General features: G+C 34.8%; 2 protein-coding genes across 3 annotated transcripts; one reads left to right on the top strand and one right to left on the bottom strand.

Moving 5' to 3' along the window:
• Positions 1-1,692: 1,692 nt before the first annotated feature.
• Positions 1,693-7,656, bottom strand: LOC109013357 (pentatricopeptide repeat-containing protein At1g80270, mitochondrial-like). Its single transcript, XM_035688644.1, has 3 exons — positions 7,549-7,656; positions 5,349-5,922; positions 1,693-3,175 (listed from the first exon to the last, which is right to left on the bottom strand). The coding sequence occupies exons 1-3, from the start codon at positions 7,581-7,583 to the stop codon at positions 1,931-1,933; spliced, it is 1,854 nt and encodes a 617-aa protein (XP_035544537.1). The 5' UTR covers positions 7,584-7,656; the 3' UTR covers positions 1,693-1,930.
• A 2,324-nt stretch (positions 7,657-9,980) lies between these two features.
• On the top strand, positions 9,981-18,730 carry LOC109013352 (arginine/serine-rich coiled-coil protein 2). Of its 2 annotated transcripts, none has more exons than XM_018995403.2 (7): positions 9,981-10,167; positions 11,266-11,403; positions 15,906-16,802; positions 16,900-17,034; positions 17,509-17,603; positions 18,051-18,119; positions 18,256-18,730. In XM_018995403.2, the coding sequence occupies exons 2-7, from the start codon at positions 11,271-11,273 to the stop codon at positions 18,703-18,705; spliced, it is 1,779 nt and encodes a 592-aa protein (XP_018850948.2). In that variant the 5' UTR covers positions 9,981-10,167; positions 11,266-11,270; the 3' UTR covers positions 18,706-18,730. The 2 variants fall into 2 exon arrangements, with proteins under 2 accessions (XP_018850948.2, XP_018850950.2); XM_018995405.2 differs by having other exon boundaries at positions 9,982-10,167; positions 18,293-18,646.
• Positions 18,731-20,892: the final 2,162 nt, after the last annotated feature.

Genomic DNA, 20,892 nt, shown 5'->3' on the forward strand with positions numbered 1-20,892 from the left:
ATCAAGATCTCTTGTGCCAAACGCATACTCTTTTACAGTCATATATATATATATATATATATATATATATATACATAGTGTGTGTGTGTGAGAGAGAGTGAGAGAGAGAGAGAGATGAATTGGATAGGATTAAGTTGTGTCAAATTGCTCAGTGACAAGGAGAAGCCTTAAAGGCAAGAAATCCCCCTTCAATACGGACAAGATGCACCAATAACGTAACCCGGCATCCCGCAAGGAATGACCAACCCTATGCAAAGCAACGAGTTGGGCTGCACAAATGACAGCTTACTTTAAAAGATTGCAAGGGAATCGAATTAGAATATTGCTTATGTGTCTTTTTTTTAAAGTTTTTTTTATATAAAATTTTTAATAATTTTAAATATTTTTAAAAAATAAAAAAATTCACAATATTATTAAAAAATACTTTCTTTAAGGAAATATTTTTTAATGATTATTATTTTTTTTTACTTTCTAATTAAGGAAGTGTTTTTAATGATGTTCTAAATTTATTTTATTTTTTAAAAATATTTAAAAATGATAAAAAAATTTATATAAAAAATAACTTTAAAAAAACACACAAAAACATATGAAAACACATGCTATAGCTCTAGCGGGAGCCCCCATTGGGAGCTAGAGCATCGTCCATTGAATTATTATAGCCCAACAGATAGTGAAAGTGTTACATTTCATCTCATTATTATAATTTTTTTAAAATTTTTACACAAAATATAATAAACAATTCAATTTTTTCAAATAAAAAATAATAATATTCTAACAATATTTTATTCAATTTTTAACTTTTATTTAAAATTATTTAATCTCATCTCACTATCCAAACGGACCATAGTCTTCAAAACATAGTTTAAAAAAATAGATATATAAAATACAATAACTCTCATCGATGTTAACAAACATTTTAGTTTTATTTCAAATCTAAGAATACTGCTTTTAGGTGTGTTTTAATGTTAAGTTTAGTAGGTATTGTTTATTCTTTATTTTTCTTTAATTTCAAAATTAGGAATTTCTTTTAATGAAATATATAAAATACAATAAGCTTTCATATGCTACGTTTATAAATCTCCTATTATGATGTATTAATCACATAGGATAAACTACAAGATGTACCATCTGGAGTTATTCTCACTCTGTTGACTGTATAGGTACCGTACCACAATGATTTAATTAATTTGTATGAATATTATTATCACCTTTCATTAATTAGAAATTACTTGATATATTTTTATTTTGCAAAAAGAAATAAGAATATCATCTTGTTTTTGAATCGAGAATAATAATATTTTTACAACTATTTTATAAATTTATTTTACAATTAACTTATATAATATTTTCATTTCATTAAAAATACTAAATTTTTTTTATTTAGTTTCAAATTTTACATAATTAATTTTAATTTAAAACAAAATTATGAAAATGATTACAAGTGTATGATTGCAGCTCTTTCAACCAAAAACTTGGCCTCACATCTTGTGCCTCGAGGAGTGGGGGTTGGATTTGTCGTAAACCAAACCCAAAGCGTAGTGTTCCAATGAGGGGACATGGAGTTATTGATGGTTATATGCTAGAAATCGGCCACGAGTCCTTGCACGGGCTAACAAAGTCAACAATACAAACTACAAAATAATGGCACAATACTGACAAGATCTTAGCATCCCTCACTCAAACTCAAAAGGGTAGCAACAAACTTCCCATGCTATATCTAAAATCTCCAATCATACCAGCACTCCAATGACTAAAGTGTATGGATACACCATCTTAAGATGTGAAAATTTCCAAACACAACAATATAATAGTAAGAACATGATAATCCAAAATTATCAACCTACAAATTTATATTGTTGCAACAGTATATAAAAAGTTGACATTACAGTGGCTAGAGCGACCTGAAAGGAACAACAAGGACACAAGTTCATCAGTCAAGCAAATCTGACACAGGTGTCTTCCTAAAAGCATCAACCTGTGCCAATTGGGCTGCCAAAGATCTGTTTGGGAATATATTATCTGCCTTCATCCTCTCCCTAAATCCGTAAGCTGGCACCTTAGCATTTACATAAGCCTCCATTAGAGCTTGGAACTGCCGCATACGAGACACATAACCAGCCTGTCTCATCCTATGAAACATTTTTTCTGAATTATGGATATCACCCCTCTTAGCAAACTGTTCCATAATAACCATGAAGGAGCTGAACATTGGCTTCATCTCGTTCTGTTGGGTTGCCTTCTGCAAGATGGAAGCAGCCTTTTCCACCTCCCCTGCCTGCACATAGAGCTTTACAAGTGCATCCCATGTCAATGGACCAATCCTACACCCACTATCCGCCATTCGCTTGATAAGATCCTTGCCCTTGTCAAGCATCTTATGATTTGCATACACCCTCAGAAGCACGGAGTAATGCTTCGACGTAAGCGTATTCCATGTTTTCAACACCCTTTCAAAAACTGCCTCCGCTTCTTTAATCTTGTTCAATCTTCCCAATGCATCAATAGCAGCCATGCACTCATCCAGACGAGGATTTGACTCGCATGCCTTCCAAACTCTACTCACCTCATCAGCCTTTCCCAGCTGTGCATAAAGAGGAAGTAACACTTGGCAAACCCAACGATTTTTTAAGTTGTCCCCTTCCATCTCCTTTAACATTGCCTCAGCTTTTTCTTTAAGTCCGCTTGAGACATAATGCTTAGCTACGATGGACTGTGTATGAATGTCAGGTTCCAAGCCTTCAGCCTTCATTGTCTCGACAATTTGATCCATACCAGTTATGTCATTGGACTGGCCTTTGGCGTCTATTAAGACCTTATAAGTGAACAGAGTGGGCTTGACATTTTCTTTCTCCATTAATAATAATACATCGGCTATTTTCTTCTTGTCAAGCCTCTTGTAGAGTAGAAGCAACTGGTTGCAAGCAAATGATGTAATTGGGAAGTTTAGGTCCTTCATTTTATTGAATATCTCTTCGGCTTTCTTAGTGTTGTTAGCAGTGGAACAGTTTGCCAGCAGGGTTCGGTAGATTACCTCCCCTCTGAAGGATTTTGGGATCTTGCCAATGTAGTTCTCTGCCTGCTGGAGGCCACGTACCTTGGCAATCAAATCAAGGCGAGAAGCATAATCTCTCTCAACAAAGTCAAGATGCTTATTTGTTTCCAGCCACTCTGAAAGCTGCAAAACCAATGAAGAATTGCCTCAAGTCCACAACTAATGCCATTATAGAACTAGAAATAGAAACTAATATACGCCATAGGTGCCAGTAGATACTACCAATAGAATATTTTTGCCGTTTTGATAAGTACTTACCAATAGAATATTAACATTCTTTTCTCGACATTTAGGAGTTGTTTGGGAAAGAATCTCATCTCATCTCATCTCATCTCATTTCAAAAGTTCTCATAATTTTATTCTCAAACATCACTCAAATACACACTTTTAATTTCAAATTTTCAACTTTTTCATCTAATTATTACAACTTTTTCCCAAACTCCCAAACAAAACACAAAAAATAATAATACTTTTTCAAATTTTAAAATAAAAATTATATTAAAATTTTATATTTTAACAATATAATATTTTTATTCAACTTCTCTCTCATTTCTCAAAACCCAATAAAACATTTTAAATCAAACCATTTCACTACTATTCACCAACTATTTCACTACTATTCACAAACTATTTCACATCAATTCATAGAATTCTTATCTCATCTCATTTCCCAAACATCCCCTTAATGGTAGAACAAAACTGAAACAAAAATGAAAACAAAAATTAGCAGTCCAACTAAAACATGGATAGATGAGAGCCAAGGTTCCTATGGATGTTCTAGTCGCTTAATTCATCCTCGAACTCATATTTATGACTTCAATGCCCAATCTTTCTATTATGCAGACTTAGGGCTCGTTTGGCTATTGAAACATCTCATCTCATCATTCAAACATCACTCAAACACAAACATTTTTCAATTTCAAATCTTCAACTTTTTCATTTAATCATTATCTAATCATTACAACTTTTTCAAAGTTTCAAATAAAACACAAAAAGCAATTCAACTTTTCAAATCTCAGAACAAAAATAATATTATAACAATATTATAATTTTATAATATTTTTATTCAACTTTTTCTCTCTTCTTTCCCAAAACTCCATAAAACATCTTAACTCAAACCATTTTATTACTATTTACAAACCATTTCACTTCTATTAACAGATTTTTCATCTCATTTTATTTCATCTTAACATCCAAACAAGGCCTTAACAAATGGACTCTAAACAATAAGAACTCGATAGTTTGTCAAGCCAAAATGGTTCTTTCAGACTGACATAATAAAGGTCGATACTGAGTATAGAAACAGAAGACATTCACACATCTTTTGCCCAGTTAAACGCCATAGACCATGCAACCGCAATAGGTCTTTTACTGAGTTAAACCCTAGACCCATGTAACACCCCAACGTCACATGGATCGGATAAATCATCGGCTTTTTCACCTATGAGATGTGATCCCTAGATATTGTTTGCAGCTAAGGAGTTCGAACCTTAGCTCAAGGGGGAGCATACCCCTAAGACCAAAGCCCTTACCACTTGGGCTAAACCCTATGGGTCAAATTACAGTAAGTATATCACTTAGACACTCATATGGGAATAGACCCATGTCCACATGCTCCACCCCTGGCCTAGAAAATGGATAGTGGAAGCAATCTCATCAATCCTGCTGATCTCATGCTACAACATAGTTCGACAAATAAGGGAGAGAGAAACAGTAAAGAATCCTGCAGCATGATATTGGCCCTAAAGTAATGCATTGAGAGTAACTATTTAGCTCTCAACCATTTTCTGTAAGTAACTTACTTATTGAAAAAAGTAGCCAATAGCATAATACCAATCCTTCACTGTTATTGGGCGCTTCCTCAAATTGACCATCATTAAAATACTCTCTAGCGTTGCTGTCCAAATAAGAAATGCCACTAAATGGCGCTCTAACCTTTCAAATACTTCAAATGAAAATCAACTACCAACAGTTCTAAAAAATTTGAAATGCAACTTACATTCCATTTCAAAACTCTATGGAGAACTTAAAAAAAAACAAAACTCTATGGAGAAAGATCTAACTATTAAAATTTGACGCCTTATTTTCTGCGTACTGTATTTAATATCTAAGACACTACAAATTCATATTTAGAAACAATTATTAGTACAATTAACTGCTGCTATTTTTTCCCCTAATCAGTACAATGACCTGCTAGTTTGACTATTTAAGTCCATAAATATGAGGTATGAGAACAAGGTAAAACAATTCCCCGTGCTAGCTAATTTTAAGTGAATACAAACGGACATAAATTTACCTGCAATGCCCTCCCATACATCCGGCGTCTACGAAGATTAAGCATGGCCAGTGAGATCTCTGCCCGACTCAATTCATTCCCTTGCTCAACCCACTTATCAAGTGTGCTATGAAAAGATGAACCTGAAGCAGCCAAGATGGCTTTGAACAGTGCTGATTGAGACTTTTTCCTAGGTGTCTTTTTCTCACTTGGGTCAGTCTCAGTGTCTGATAACTCCAGCTCAATTTGAGAAGCCTCTTCAACATCATCATCAGGTTCGGAAGTTAATTCATCATCATCCTCTACGTCTTGATTTACCTCGGCACTAGAAGGTGTCTCAAGTTCAGAGAAACCATCTTCCAAGTCATCCTCTCCGCTACTTTTTGCACCAGCTTGTGAAGAAAAACTGTGTCTACCAACAAAGAACTTTAAAGAATCATATGTTGGGTGGCAAAATCTTTTCAGAGGTTGAAATCTATCATATGGCTCTCGAGGAGACTCAAGGGTACCAGTCTCGACATCCTCTATACAAGTACTTGGCATTTCTACTTTCACACAAGAAACATGAGAAGTTCCTATGCTGAACCCTCGGCTCCTGAAAACAGGAAGAAACAAATAAATAATCAATCAAATCGCACAATATCAACAAGAGAAGCATGAATAATAGAAATTTTATTCAATTGCAGGGTTTGTTGTTAAAGAGTTTTTAAACGATATCATAATAATTAAGAGAGTAGATATCATTAAATATGGAAGTGGGAATATGATAAGGATACTGGTAGGTGGTATATGGAATCCCACATTGCTTGGGAATGAGAAGTTTTTGCTCTTTATAAGGTTGCAATGGAGCCCCAATTGTATCATTGACTAATAATTTTGGAGTATAGGTCATGTGGATTGGGCCTTCCATTAGGATGTTACAAATGGTATCAGAGCCTATCACAACCTAAAATGTGAGACTTGAGCCATGGCACCTATGATAAATTAACCCGATGAGGACATCGAGAATTTACGGAGGAGGAAATTGTGATACCCTATATGATAAGGATAAGAGTAGGTGGTGCATGAGATCTCACATTGCTTAAGAATGAGAAGTTTTTGCTCTTTATAAGGTTCCAATGTAGCTCTAATTGTATCATTAACTAGTCCTTTTGGAGTACAGGTCATGTGACTTGGGCTTTTCATTGGAGCGTTACAGGAAGAGAGTTATGGGAGAAAGTTTTCACATGCAGAATCCAGCAAAAGGTTGGAAGGTTTGGACAAAAAATGGGATAACAAAACTTAAGGGATAGCAGCCACAGTGGGTTTTACAGAAATAATGGAATTCTTCTTTGCTGCTGCGGTGCATTCAAGTTCCCATGCTGAACCCTCCCTTACCACTTTTTAATATCAACAGTGTAACACCTGGACTGTGTAATTGTGTATATGAACCATGACAAAATAAATGAATTTGACAAGATGCCTTCCCCGTATAAACAACTTAATCAGAAGGAAGAAATGATAACTCGTGAATAATGTGCAACACAAAACTTACACAGTTTGAAACTAATAATTTTTTTTTTTATAGGTAAATAAGATTTTATTGATCAAATAGGCAAAAGCCCAAGTACATGGGTCATAAGCAGGTGGTGAATAATGGAACGACGTTAGCGGACCAACTGATCAGAATAAAAAAAATACACGATGGCGAGAATTTGATTAACGCTAGTATAAAATTTGCGTTTCATCACCACGACATGACAGGAAATGAGAAAATACAAGAAACGCATAAAATTTTAAACCCAAAATCCCACTTCTATTCTTTTTTCACTCTCAAAAAGAACCAGACGTTATTAGAAAATATGAACCAGAGGAAGAACGTTGTTCAATAATAAAGAAAAACGACAGGAACCATAAAAAGCTCTCACCGTCCTTCCCTTTCCACTGTAACAACAAATAAGTACACATATACGCGGTAAGAACAAACCAACCAGCCAACAAAGCCATCAATCCTAAACATCAAACTTCCCTGTCATTTTCCTTAGTTTTCTCGGTAACAAACCAGAGGGATCGGATGCTAAAAACCCAAAGAAGCATACTTTTCGTTATAAAGAAGAAACCAACAAAGAGTAGCCCATTTAACACCCAAAATCCTACTTGCCGTCAATTTCCCCAATTTTCTCAGTATTTAAACAGATACAAATTCCCATCCACTCACTTATAGATACACAGACAGGCTTACCTGAGAGGAATAGAAGTACGACGAAGAGCCCACATTGTGAAATGAGAAGTATTTGCAAGGAAATCCGAGAACCAAATAGTGAGATGACTGGTTAAGAGGAGAGTATGAAAACGAATGCAGGCTCTTCTTAAACCCTAAAAACCCTACCTAGGGCCTTTTGGTAATTTAACTGGCGCTGATTATATGATTTTCTTATTTCAGAAGTTCCATCAGATTAGATTAATGTATGGATTGATTATATAAACGATGTGTGAAATATTTATAAATAATAATGATTTAATTTGTAAATAGTAGTGGAATTATTTAAATTAATATATTTATGAAATTTTAGAAAATAAGAAATAAAAAGTTGAATAAAATAATTATACAAGTTAAAAAAGTGTAAACATATAATTTTTATTTTGAGATTTAAAAATGTTAAATATTTTTTTAGAATTATTACAGATATAAATAGATTATACAAAGTAAACATATAAACTGATATGATTTTATGAAATTCGTTAGATCTACTTTATAATAAAAGTAACTTTACAATATTGTATATTTATTTTTGTATAGTCACTTTGTGACTAAAGTATTTTCCATTTGAAATTGAAAAATATTTGTGTTAAAGTGATATTTGAATATTGAAATTAGATGAGATGAGATCATGAGATAGTTTGAAAAGTTTGTGAAACTAAACTAATCATTACAACATTCTCAAACTTCAAAACAAAACACAAAAAATAATTCAATTTTTTCAAATCTTAAAATAAAAATAATATTAAAAAAGAATATTCTAATCATATTTTAATTTTATAATTTTTTTATTCAACTATTTATCTCTTCATTTTCAAAACCCTATAAAAATCTGAACTCAAATTATTCACTATTATTCACAAATTATCTATTTATTATTCACATATTTCTTATCTCATTTTATCTTCTATGTGTAACCAAACTAGATCTAAAATTATATTATCAGTCCAATCTACAAAACACATCATTTATATAACTTAAATTTATCTTTTAAATTAAATTATATCACGTAAATATTTTACTAGATAGAACATGAACTTGAAAATATAAACTAGAATGTAAAGTGCTATGTATATTAATTTTGCCCGGATAAAGTATGTCCGTAACTATTCCTTTATATTATTATTGAATGAAATTTGAAAAATGCAGAGTTGTTATTAAAAAAAACATTAGAGTTGCTAAATAAAAGGTATAATATTGATTTAAATACTAGTTTTATTTAAAACCATGTTATTAAAATTAAAATAATACAATTAATTTACTAGCCGAGTAATTTTTTCAACTTATGCCATGTGAATTTTGTAATTAATGAACTCGTAAAATGTCGTTTTGTTTATATAGTTACTCTTACAAATAAATAGTTCTTACAGAAGTTATTTGATATTTTATAAATATGAAAAATGTGACTCTCGTCTTATAATAACATATTATATAATAAAAATTTATATTTTTTAAATACAAAAAATAATTGAGGTGATATTATATAATAGGATAAGAGTTGCATATCTGTATTTTAAGAATATGCAATAAGTACTCTCACTCTTAACTATTTTTACTCAAAAAACGTATATGACATTTATCATCACCAACATAAAAAAATAGAGACGAGATTAAATAATTTTATATGTTTTTTATAGGTTTATATATATTTTATAAGTACTGGATATAGTCCTATTCATAGTATAATACCCTTTATCAAAAGAAATAAAGATTAATAACAACGAATAATGTAATATATAATTATAGGAGGTATAAATCTCACGTATTCTATTAAAAAATTAATATTTTTATATAAATCTCAAATTTATTAATTTTGATTCAAAGAGAGTGCAACATGACTATACAAATTTTATTCCAAATAATGTTATAACAGTAATGAAATGTGTAAATATCGTATAATTATTTTAAAAATGAATAAGCTCTATTATTAAAAAATTAATTAATTTTTAATATATATATCGTCTTTATTCACTTTTTTTAAAATATATATATAATACTTATACAGTGATTACAAATATCATTATCTTTTGTTCCAAATAAAAACACACCCGGGTAGTTAAGTAAGGCCTAAAAAAGAACACACTAACAAACATAAGTACATTTAAATTATCTTTATTACTAATTAGCATATTAGATATTATAATTGTCCGGCTAAGAAAAATATTATTCGTTGTCTTGTCAATAGAGATGATTCTTAAATGAGTACTATTATAGATCTCGAATTTAAAATTTAAAAAATATCTTGAATAGTCTATTTTTATATATTTTTTAATCATCATAAATATTTAAAAAATAATAAAAAATTTATAACATTATTAAAAAATATATTTTTAATTATTTAATAAAAAAAAAATCCGAGATATTTTGGTTCCCGAATTCGGGACCAAAGCATTTCTCTTCTTAAATTGGCTAAAATCCTGGAGAGCGTACTGTGGTCTCGAGTTCATCCGATCATACTCTCTCGTTTCCCTCCGGCTCAACCTTAAAGCCCCGAGCACAACAGCCCGAGAAAGAGACCATAATCACGAATTACTCAACACACGGAAATAAGTCCCGGAAAATGAACGGATTCTTCTACAAGTGAATTCCACAACCACTCAGGTGCGAGTCCTCCAATCCCATTTTTGTTCTTTTTTTCAATCGAAATTTTGTGTTTTAACGTTTTAGCATGATTCACTTTGGAAACCCTAGATTCAGTATTTGCTTTGCTCCTAACTTTTTAAGTCGGTTTTTTTTTTCCTCTTGAATTTAAGAAAACTATTGACTGTTTGGATAGATATATCCACTTGGGTGGTAATACCTCACAGATCAGGTGAGGAGTTATTCGGAAAAAAAAGTCCGGAGTTGACTCCTCTTCGATCCCCTTTCCCTCCATTTGTACCGTGAGTTCCCCTTCCGTTTTTTAATCGGAGGAGGTTGTACATGGGTAACCCGAGCCCGATCCTGATTGACGAGAATTGACAAATACACAAAAATGCCATTTATGAGATTCATTTTTTTTTTATTGGCACGGGTGTCTGGAACAGCTTCCCAACTAATCTTGGAGGTACATGCCTTTAACAATGAGTTTTCCGTAAGTGCATCTCAGGTAATTCAAGTGAAAAATTTTGCCATCTGATGGCCCATATAGATTGTTTGCACCCAAGGGAATTTGAACCTTAGACCTAGGGAGCATACTCCCAAATCCAAGGCATTTACCACTTGAGCCAACCCCTAGGGGTTGCCATTTATGAGATTCATAAAACTAAGTATTAGCTGATTGTATACGTACATGAATATGCACGTTTGTGTTTGTATTCCTTTGGCTACAAATGTTTTTCCTCAGCAAACAAACGCAGGTATGTGAATGCAGATTGGGACACTGTTTAATTTCTTCCCTCCTAGTTTGAGCTTATCTTTTTAGAAAATTTGGTTTGATTTTAAAGACCGTAATCATGCATTCATAGGGTAGACAATGTTAGGTGAATTTATAACTATATATTAAAAACATTCATTAATCATTTTGTTATTACGAATGTCTCATTTTTTATTTCAATCTTTATGATTTATTAATTTACCATCTATGCAGTTTTATTGTTTCTCAAATATGCGTGTGTGTGTGTCTTGGATCTCTGAAGGATGTTTAAACCATAAATTATCAGCTCTAGTAGTGTTTTTTTGTATGCCTCTTCTTATGGTTTGGTGCTCTTACTGTGCCAGGCATTATGGATTCAAACTTGCAGTCTCCACCCTCGGATGACGCTGATGCAAAGACACAATTTCGTAAGCCATCTACAGATGCAACAAACAGGAAGTATCGGCGCCATACTCCAGTTAGTGGGTCATCTTCATCTGATGGTTAGTTTTTTAACTTGGTTTGGTTTTCTGGGGATTCAATGTTCCTTGAGTGGAGATTTAACATAATATTGTGGCTAGTGTCTCATAATAAAGTTGACAGTCTTTCTTCATTTTTTAGCATTGCTAAAATGTGATTATATGATTTATGCCATTGGCCTTACCAAAAAAAAAAAATTGATGTGTGCAATTGGCTTAATGGGTAGTCAGGTTGATTGTAGTTTCTTCTCTTTATGTAATGTTGATTTCTGCTGTTAGATGGAAAGTTATAACATATTGGATTAAACAATTTTTTTGTATAGTATTTATTAAAATACCCACCCGTGGGTGGCCCAAGTGGTAAGGGCGAACTTGTGTGCATGAATCCCATGTCACAGGCTCGATTCCCCCTGGGATCAAACTGCGATTTAAGTGGGAGGACATGGCAGTGGGTTGTTGTGCTAGTCTCCCCGGGAGTTTAGGTTTCATGGGTGAGTCCTAGGGGCTCTGCCGTCGAGTGGTTCCCCCGTCATAAAATAAAATAATAATAATAAAAAAAATAAAATTATTAAAAAAAATTGTTTGTGTAGTAAGGTATGCATGATATAAATTGAATACTGTGATTGGGGTGAGGATAAGGTGAGGAAAGGGGGTTATAGTCTGTGAAAAAACGTAGCATCACTTGAAGAAAATAAGAGACTGTAGGAAATATTTGTCAGAGAAGAGAACTGACAAGTGAAAGGCAAGTTTAGGTGTCCATGAAGCAGCTTCACTAGTTCAATTATTTGGAATTTGAACTTTTTTGGTCCAGACGAATGTGAGATAACCTTATACTAGAGAGGTGCGAGGGGCCGCTGGAATGGGATTATGGAAACACATTAGAAGAGGATGGGTGGTTTTTCATCAACATACAAGATTGCAATTGGGTACAGGTTCAAAGATCAGATTTTGGAAGGATGTTTGGTGTACCAATTGTACTCTACAAGACAGTTTTCCTACACTTTTTGAGATTGCAAATGCTAAAGATGCCATGGTGGCGGAGGTAATGGAAGTTGAAGGTAGAAACATCCTTTGGAATATCAATTTCTTCAGGGCAGCACAGGATTGGGAGATGGGGAGTTTTATAGACTTTTATAGCCTTTTATACTCTTGTCGCCCAAATACCCAGCATACAGATGATTTGTGGTGGTGTCCAACAAGGAAAGGAGTCTTCACTGTTAGCTCCTTTTACAAGGTACTCACACAAGTGCCTGACAGTCAATTTCCTTGGAGAAAGCTCTGGTGCAATAAGGCTCCTCTCAAAGCTTCTTTCTTTGTGTGGACAGCGGCTTTGGGGAAGATTCTTACTACGGATAATCTGAGAAGACGAAACATAATCATAGCAGACTGGTGTTGTATGTGTAAAAGAGGGGGTGAATCGGTGGATCATTTACTTTTACATTGCGAGGTAGCCAGGACTATTTGGGATGCGGTGTTTAACAGAATAGATCTAGCATGGGTGATGCCAGAAACTGTGATGGATGCTTTGGCCTGTTGGACTTCAATTCGAGGAATGAGACAGATTAAAGCGGTTTGGAAGATGATCCCAAACTGTATTTTGTGGTGCTTATGGCAGGAGCGCAATGAGAGGATTTTTGAAGATAAAGAGAGATCAATAGCAGAGCTAAAAATGTTATTTTTTAGGACCCTTTGTACTTGGGCTCATGCTGTGGACTTTAATGGCATGGAGTTTCATGAGTTTCTAGTTTCTAATGTTCCCACCTAGTTAGGATGGGAGCAGCAGAACTTTTCTTTGTAATTGACACTTTTTGGATGAATATATACTTATTTTACTTATCAAAAAAAAAGATAACCTTACAAGGCACTATTCTAAAATGCAATTGTTGGGATATCCTAATTTGGCAGTTTCTTATATCACGGATTTTGGAATTCTTTGTAGAATGTGGGTCCAGTTATGATTGCTTCATGTTGGAACTTTTAAAGGTTCATTATAGGTGGACTATGGGTGGCAAGTGCCAATGATGTCTCAGTGGCGGAAGTCATGGTGATAGAGGGGGAACAAATTCAATGGAACATCAATTTTAGCCGGGGTGGCACATGATTGGGAACTGGACAGTTTTGCAGCTCTTTTCAACTTCTTGTATTCACTCAAACTGAGTATCCAGCAAGCTGATTTATTATGGTGGATGCCTACATGTAAAGGTTTATTCTCGGTTCACTCGTATTATAAATCTATGTCACAAGAACTTCCAACTCAGTTCCCTTGGAAAAGGATTTGGAGACATAAGGCGCCTCTCAAAGCAGCGTTTTTTGTGTGGACCGCTTTTTTGGGTAAGATCCTCACAACAGATAATTTGAGAAGACGATGGGTGATCATCGCAGATTGGTGCTACATGTGTAGGAACGAGGGTGAATTAGTGGACCATCTTCTACTACATTGTGAGGTAGCTCGAGGGATATGGAATGAGGTATTTAGAAGATTAGGCTTGGGTTGGGTTATGCCTGAGTCAATAGTGGAGATGTTGGCTAGTTGGACAGATCTAAGAGGTAACCAACAGATCAAGGCTGTATGGAAGATGTTGCCTATTTGTATCATGTGGTGTTTATGGCAAGAGCGCAGTGAACATACGTTTGAGGACAAAGAGAGAACGTTGGAGGAACTAAAAGCTTTCTTTTTTAGAACTATTTTTACTTGGGCCATTGCCATTAACTTTAATGGTCAGGATTTCCATGATTTCCTTGTTTCTAATGCTCCTACATAGCTAGGGCATTCTTTGTACTGAACATGGCTTTTGCCTATTCTTTTATTTAATATACTTACACTTATAAAAGAAAAAAAAAAGGTGGACTATGGGGACTATTTGACTCTGTTTGCATCGGGAGGAGTTTAGGCTTTTGTATTTCCATACATTTTTTAAGAGTCCAACTTCAAAGGCACTTTGTTGTGATACACTAAAGATTTGGAAATATCTAGCCTCATCTATTCACAAATTAAAAAAATATAGATTTATTCTCATCTAATCCTTTTTGTTTGCCTTCTGGTTTTCACCATTCATGTCCCATTCCTCTTTGGTTCTTGCCCGTGCTTTAGTTTTGTAAAGAGAGTGGCAAATATCTCTTTGAATTTTTTACAGATAAATTATATCCAGAAAACGATTAAAAAAAGGAAGAACAAGCTTGCACTGGGCACCATTATTCATTGAAAGAGAAACTCAGAAACAAGCGTACCACTAGTATGCTCATCTAAATAAGTGGGTGGTGTTACATTTATTTTTATAATTGTTGCTTCTATTGCAAGCGAAGTTAACTTCTAGCAAAAAAGAGTTTCTTGAGGAGCATTGTATATGGGATGTACAGCAAATGGGCTCAACCATCAGGATTCCTGGACTTTGTTTTTTCTTCTTTCCCATAATTTTCAAGGAGATAGTGTCATCACTACGACTCTTTGCTTTTAGACATCTTTTTCTCATATGATCCTTTTCCCCAACACTTAGGCTTAGTTTGGGTATTGAGAATGCCTCACTACTATTTATTATTTTATTATCAAGGTTCAACACCTCATGGGTGTAAACAATTCTTTGGGGCCATACCCCCTAGTGAAAAGCCAGCGATTTAACCAGTTCTGTGTAGGGAAACTTCCGAGGGTGCGGTGCATGGGACTACGGGACCGAGGTTTACTCTGCAGGGGTGGGTTCGAAAGTCCCTGCCTTGGAGAGGTGTCCCCTCATTAAAAAAAAATATATTATTACTTTTCACCTACTTTTCACTACTATTCAATATTCTATCATTATTTTTTCATTACTATTCACAAAATACTTGAAAATACCTCATTACCCAAACTCAACCTTAATGTAAAAGCAATGGGAAAATAATAATAATAGAAAATGCAAAAATTTCCTGTGCTGTATCTAAATATATTTTCAGACTTAAAGAATGAGCTAAAACAACATCCTACTGCAAATGCTCTGCACGAAATAATCAAGATTGATATGTACTTAATTACAAAGTATTCCTACAATTGGGCATTTGGGCTAGTTGAATTTTTCTTCCTTATAGTTATTATATTCTAAAAGAATTTTTACAGGTTTTTATCTTCTCAAGATTTTTTTTTTAATCACTAAACGACCATCTTTACAATAGGAAGTTTAGTCATTACAAAATGAAGAAAACAAAGTAACAGAGATGAAGTATCAAACCAGGAAGAAAATTAATGTTCAATATTTATAAGAAAAATTATTGTTCAAGATTCTTATGTGTGAACTCATGTATTATTTTTGTTAGTTTGAAGTTATTTTTGAACTCATATTCAGAAGCAATTCTTCCTCATACTTCTGTTCATTGCCTAAGATACTCTTTATCTTGGGGTCGGGGGTAGATTAACAACAAAAGTAATATATATATATATATTTCTGAATATGATGGTGTTAACATCGCTGTACAAGATCTCGGAGTAGTTTACATGTCACTTGGTTAGTCAGTTTTCTATTTGCTTATTTTGCTGTTTATGATCACCTTTATGCACGCAGAAATTCCTAAGCGGGGCCGAAGCCGTAGCCCAAATATCTCGAGGGATGATACTGTGAAAGTCTCAGAACAGCAGCCAAGAAGGAAGGATGATGGGAGGGAATTAGAAAGGGATTCGAGCAGAAGCCATTATGGTAGAAGTGGTGATTATTATAGACATTCTGGTCGACAGTCGTCCAGGGGTTCCCATGGTTACTCTAGGCATGAGGACTACATGCATGACAAGCATGTGGATGAAGAGGAGAGAAACTATAAGAGGCTATCCTCTCGTTCTGGTCGAGAGTCAAAGGGTGGCAATCATTCTGAGCATACACGAAAAGAAAGTGAACAGAGTAGGCCAAGAGAATATTCGAGAAATGTGGATAAGTATTCCCGTGATAAATATGATGTGCCTAGAAGCAAGGATAAGGACATAGAAGCCTCATTTTTAGAACAGCAGAAATATAGAGAGAAGGATTCGTCATCTGATAGAGCTGCATATGGTAAGAGACATGCTCTTTCTGAAGATGTTGAGAGGGGTAGGTATACAAGGGACAGTGACGGTCGAGAGGTGAAGCGAGATTATCGTAGGAGTTCAGGAGATTACAGAGGTGACAGACTTTCCTATGAAGAGACCTGGGGGCACCGAAGTGGCTCAACTTCCGGAGGGGATAGTGGTAAACATGGCCTGAAGGATGCTTATAAGAGTAACCCAGTGGAACTGGATAGTCAGAGGCTATCTAAAGAAGAAAAGAAGAAAAAGGATGACCGCGAAACTGACAGAGATAAGGAGCGGTACAATAGAGAACCAGGGGAGCTTGTTGAAGATAAGTTTGCTTTTGTGACTGAAAATCAAGAATCTCCAGCCAAAAAATCAAAGCTGTATAGTTTGGACAAGGACAGTGACTATAGGAAAGATGGTACCTTTGCTTTAAGTTCCTTCCTATATTCTTTTATTTCATAATATTTTCCTATGCTGTTTCTGATAGCTTGATACTATTTATGATCACATCACAGTTAAACCTGTTTCGAAGTTCTCATCTGTAGCTGAGGATGCTAAAATGACTCCAGGACAGGGCCAGGCCAGTGACTCCGATGCTGCTAATGATCTAAATGCTGCGAAAGTTGCTGCAATGAAAGCCGCTGAATTAGGTATTCGATATGTTGTCACTAATGAAACTTTCTCTCAACCATGTGTTGAAATCTGAAGTCCTTGTATCCTCGAAGCAAATGCCAACCTGCTCATCACAAAATTATGTGGTTTGGGGTTCTCATTTTGAAAGCGTAATTTTGATTATCTAAGAAGGATATAAGAAAAAAAAGGAAGAAAGAAAGAAAGACTCAATGGAACTTTTGGTGGTTTCACAAATTTTTAAATGGTGTATTCTCTACTTGTAGCCAACTGGATTTTTTATTTATTAACATGCTTGCAATTTTGTTTTTTGTTTTATAAACAACATGCTTGCAATTAAATGCAAAGAGAATTTCAATGTAAAGTGGAAGGTGCTACTAGAGATCTGATATGTCCAAATAATTAGACATTGGACATTATTGCCACCCAATACTGGATTGTAATAGGTTTGAACTCTATCTATACTCATTTTGAAGCTTTTTGGCATACAACAGTAAATAGGAATCTTTTTGGAGTTGGAAGTTGCATGACTGCCGACCAAAAGAAGAAGCTGCTGTGGGGAAACAAAAAGAACACAACTACCGAAGAAGTATGTCTGATGATTGCTTCCATTTCATCCATTTAACATATTTTGAATTTTATGATTATGGTACTCATTCCCTCAGCACCGTAGAAACCAAATAAATGTTGGGTTATCCAAGATTTTTAGAAGATCTTTTGCAAGTTTTTACATAATTTAAAATTTTAAAAAACCTTTCTTTAAAATTGCACAATTTTTGTTGTTGCAATGTTGGAGAAGGATTTGAAACCATATGGCCCAGAATGCAATGGCAGTTCTATGATTGTGCCTTCCACCTTTTATGTATCTTATTACTGCCTGAAACTTAATTAGTGCGAGGCCCAGAGAAACTGATGCTTTATTTTATGCCAGAGCTGTTAAATCATTCATGTTTACTCTTATTTTACCTATCAAAAATAATTATTTATGCTTACTTCTCGCCTTGGGTTTTCTTTTGAAAATATTCTTCTTCTACAGTCTGGACACCTTTGGGATACATCACTGTTTTCTGATCGTGAACGACAAGAAAAATTCAACAAACTCATGGTAAATCTCCATTGCTCCTACTTGTTCCATTGCTTTTTGGTTGACATTGTTAACAACATATAGAAACTTTCATTGCCTGGTCCTGAATGGCTCACTCATTCCATTGGAGTTTCTTCACCTACTAACACATTTTTAGAGTCTGAGGTTGCATTGGTGCCTATGGCCAATTGTAGGGTGTGAAGGGCGACTTGAAGTTGGAGCACAAAGCCGACGACCAGGATGGGGGCAACCTCCTTCGAGCCGAGAAGCAGAAAGAACTCCAGTTGGATTTAGAAAAGCAGTACACTGCCGGACTCCGACGAAGGGATGGCCGTACTGTTGGATTAGGTCTTTAACTATTTTCTATGGATTTTTCTGCACTCGAATGTGTTGCAGTTCTAAAATGCTTTGCAACATTTTGTTGTACTCTTGCGGAAGAGTTATGTTTCTTGTAGTTTCATACCTACGGAATGTTTGGGAGGATATGCTCTGTTGTTGTTGGAACTGTTCAGATTTTCGCAAAAGATCGTTGTTCTGTGACATTTTTACCTCCATTTCTCTTTTCAGGTGGCTGTTACACTTTCAACTTCGAAATCTGGTGGGTTGACCTGTACAATACGGGTTTTTACATATGCGTTCCCATGTTTAATTTGGATTTTTGACTACTACAGCTGTTTGAATTCGGAAGTCCTAATTAAAATTTCCCTGGAGATTTGTAGCCGGGATATGTTGAAAACCGATTCGGGAACGAACTTTGAGATATGTTCGTCAAGGGGTTATTGCATGTGCTAACATCAGGTTCTTTTAAGTGAATAAACATGCAATGAATGCAAATTATCCTGATTTGAGACCTGGAAAGGAGGAGTTCCAATTGCTAAGCCGAGCAACCGAATCGATTTCGTCCGACAAAGAAATGATCTCCGCCCTTCGTCATGGGATGAGGGGCAACTAGAATCCCGATGCTCCTTCAAAGAAGAAGATTAGTGGGTTGATGTGATCGATAGTCCACGGGAAGAAGAATGATGTAGATCAGCTCTAGATCTCAATGCGAATAGTTTTCCATCTTCCTAAAAGGGTAGAAAAAGGATCTGACGAAAAGTGAAGGGGTTTGTGTGGTTTAGGAACCCCACGAATCAGTTGTGCACTTAAAATGTTATGCTAATGCCAATAATTTTCCACCCAATAGAAGAAGGAATAGAAAGGATAGGAAAAGTAAAGTGAACCAAAAAGGTTTTGATCCAAGGACCACTTTTATTGCCTGTTCGCACTGTTAGAATCCAAGAAAACCACTGGATCCCAAGGCATTGCTCCCTTAGCAGTCCCCCACCATACATAATAGACAAGCACAAAAAAGGCACCCCTTGATGTCATGCCTATCTCCCCCCCTCCTCCTCCTGCTGTGCACCAATAGTGAGTGGTAGGTGCTTTCTTTTAGAATTGGTTGAGGTTCTTGGCACTCTAAGTGGGTTAGAGATTTGGAGGATAATTGCAGAAACACTTTGCTAGATCAGGAATCCATTACTTTCTTACTCGACAACCCCGGAATTTCTCTGTCCAACAGGACATCTAGGAACAGATTGAAAATTTCATAAGTTGGATCAAATAGTTTCAAAACTGAAACTGATTGGAGAGGGGGCTGAAGAAAAAGTGTGCGAGGATATTCGGGAATTGAACCATGTAAGAGCCCAAAAAACTTGATAAAAAATCCTGCACAATCCCCAAACTAAAAATCTCATTGCTTGGTTTATTTATCTAATCCTACCACACGCTTTCTTTGATGTCTACTTAAAACCAACCCCATTGATTGATTCCAATCCAAGTGTCTACTATAGTGTTTTGAGAAGAAACCGTCCATTTTGGGTCTTAACTTTTGAAGTGTCTCTTTCTTCCTTTTTGTGTGGATTCCATTGTAGTTGCACTGACATCACACCCATCTTGAGCCTGAAACAGTGAAACTAATAATGGATGGTAGGGTTCCTTAATATGAGATGGTGGTCTACTTGTGAATCTATGATTTTGAGCATCAATTGAAAAGAAAAAATGGCCTTTTCTTTTCATTGGCGATTCCAGTTTTAAGGGTCCCCAGCGCCCAGCCACCTCCCAAACCAGCACTTTGAAGGAACTAAATGAAAAGTTTTGAAATTTATGGTTTCTAAACAAAATAAACGCTTATGTTGTCCAAAAAAATAACTTAAATATTATTTCTCTATATATATATAATATTTAATATTGTCCAAAAACATTTACATAAAAAAAAAATACTAGGGAGCCTGTTTTGGGCTCCCGTCTATTTTGTCCGATTACCCTTTTTTTTAAATTCTTATTTGACTTAGTGATTAATAAAATATTATTTAATAATATTATAAATTTTTTTATTTTTTTTTAAATATTTAAAAGTGTTAAAAAATCATGTGATTTTTTTTAATCACTATATAAAAAAGAACTAAAATAAAAATTAAAAAAAAACAATCGAAAAAATCAACCGTGGTTTTGGGCTCCTAGCATTTCCCTTACATAAAATCTAGCTAAGATGTTGGAAAATTTTGTTCCCATGTTGCAGTGGCGTGTAGAGTCTCTCTATGTCCAAGATAAAGAAATCGTAACTCATTTAATCTGCTTTACTTTTGTAGGTTTTGGGGTCCAGAAGAAAGGAATAAAAAAACCCCCCAACAAAAGCTACATAAGCCTCTTCCTCCTAGAAAGGAACTGATGAGCTTTTATCCTCTATCCAAAACACCTTGGTTACCAAGAAAAAAGCTCGAGCTTTGTACATGAATTAGTTCATCGTCAAAAC

The sequence above is a fragment of the Juglans regia genome, chromosome 3 (assembly GCF_001411555.2).
Source record: "Juglans regia cultivar Chandler chromosome 3, Walnut 2.0, whole genome shotgun sequence".
NCBI classification, from domain to species: domain Eukaryota; kingdom Viridiplantae; phylum Streptophyta; class Magnoliopsida; order Fagales; family Juglandaceae; genus Juglans; species Juglans regia.

Bases quoted from the DNA above. Each gene is read 5' to 3' on its own strand.
- LOC109013357 (XM_035688644.1), bottom strand. From the start codon at position 7,583: ATGTGGGCTCTTCGTCGTACTTCTATTCCTCTCAG. The intron at 5,923-7,548 runs GTAAGCCTGTCT...TCCTGTTTTCAG, and splicing joins CGTACTTCTATTCCTCTCAG to GAGCCGAGGGTTCAGCATAG. The intron at 3,176-5,348 runs GTAAATTTATGT...TTGGTTTTGCAG, and splicing joins TGTATGGGAGGGCATTGCAG to CTTTCAGAGTGGCTGGAAAC.
- LOC109013352 (XM_018995403.2), top strand. From the start codon at position 11,271: ATGGATTCAAACTTGCAGTCTCCACCCTCGGATGACGCTGATGCAAAG. The intron at 17,035-17,508 runs GTATTCGATATG...GGCATACAACAG, and splicing joins AATGAAAGCCGCTGAATTAG to TAAATAGGAATCTTTTTGGA. The intron at 17,604-18,050 runs GTATGTCTGATG...CTTCTTCTACAG, and splicing joins AGAACACAACTACCGAAGAA to TCTGGACACCTTTGGGATAC.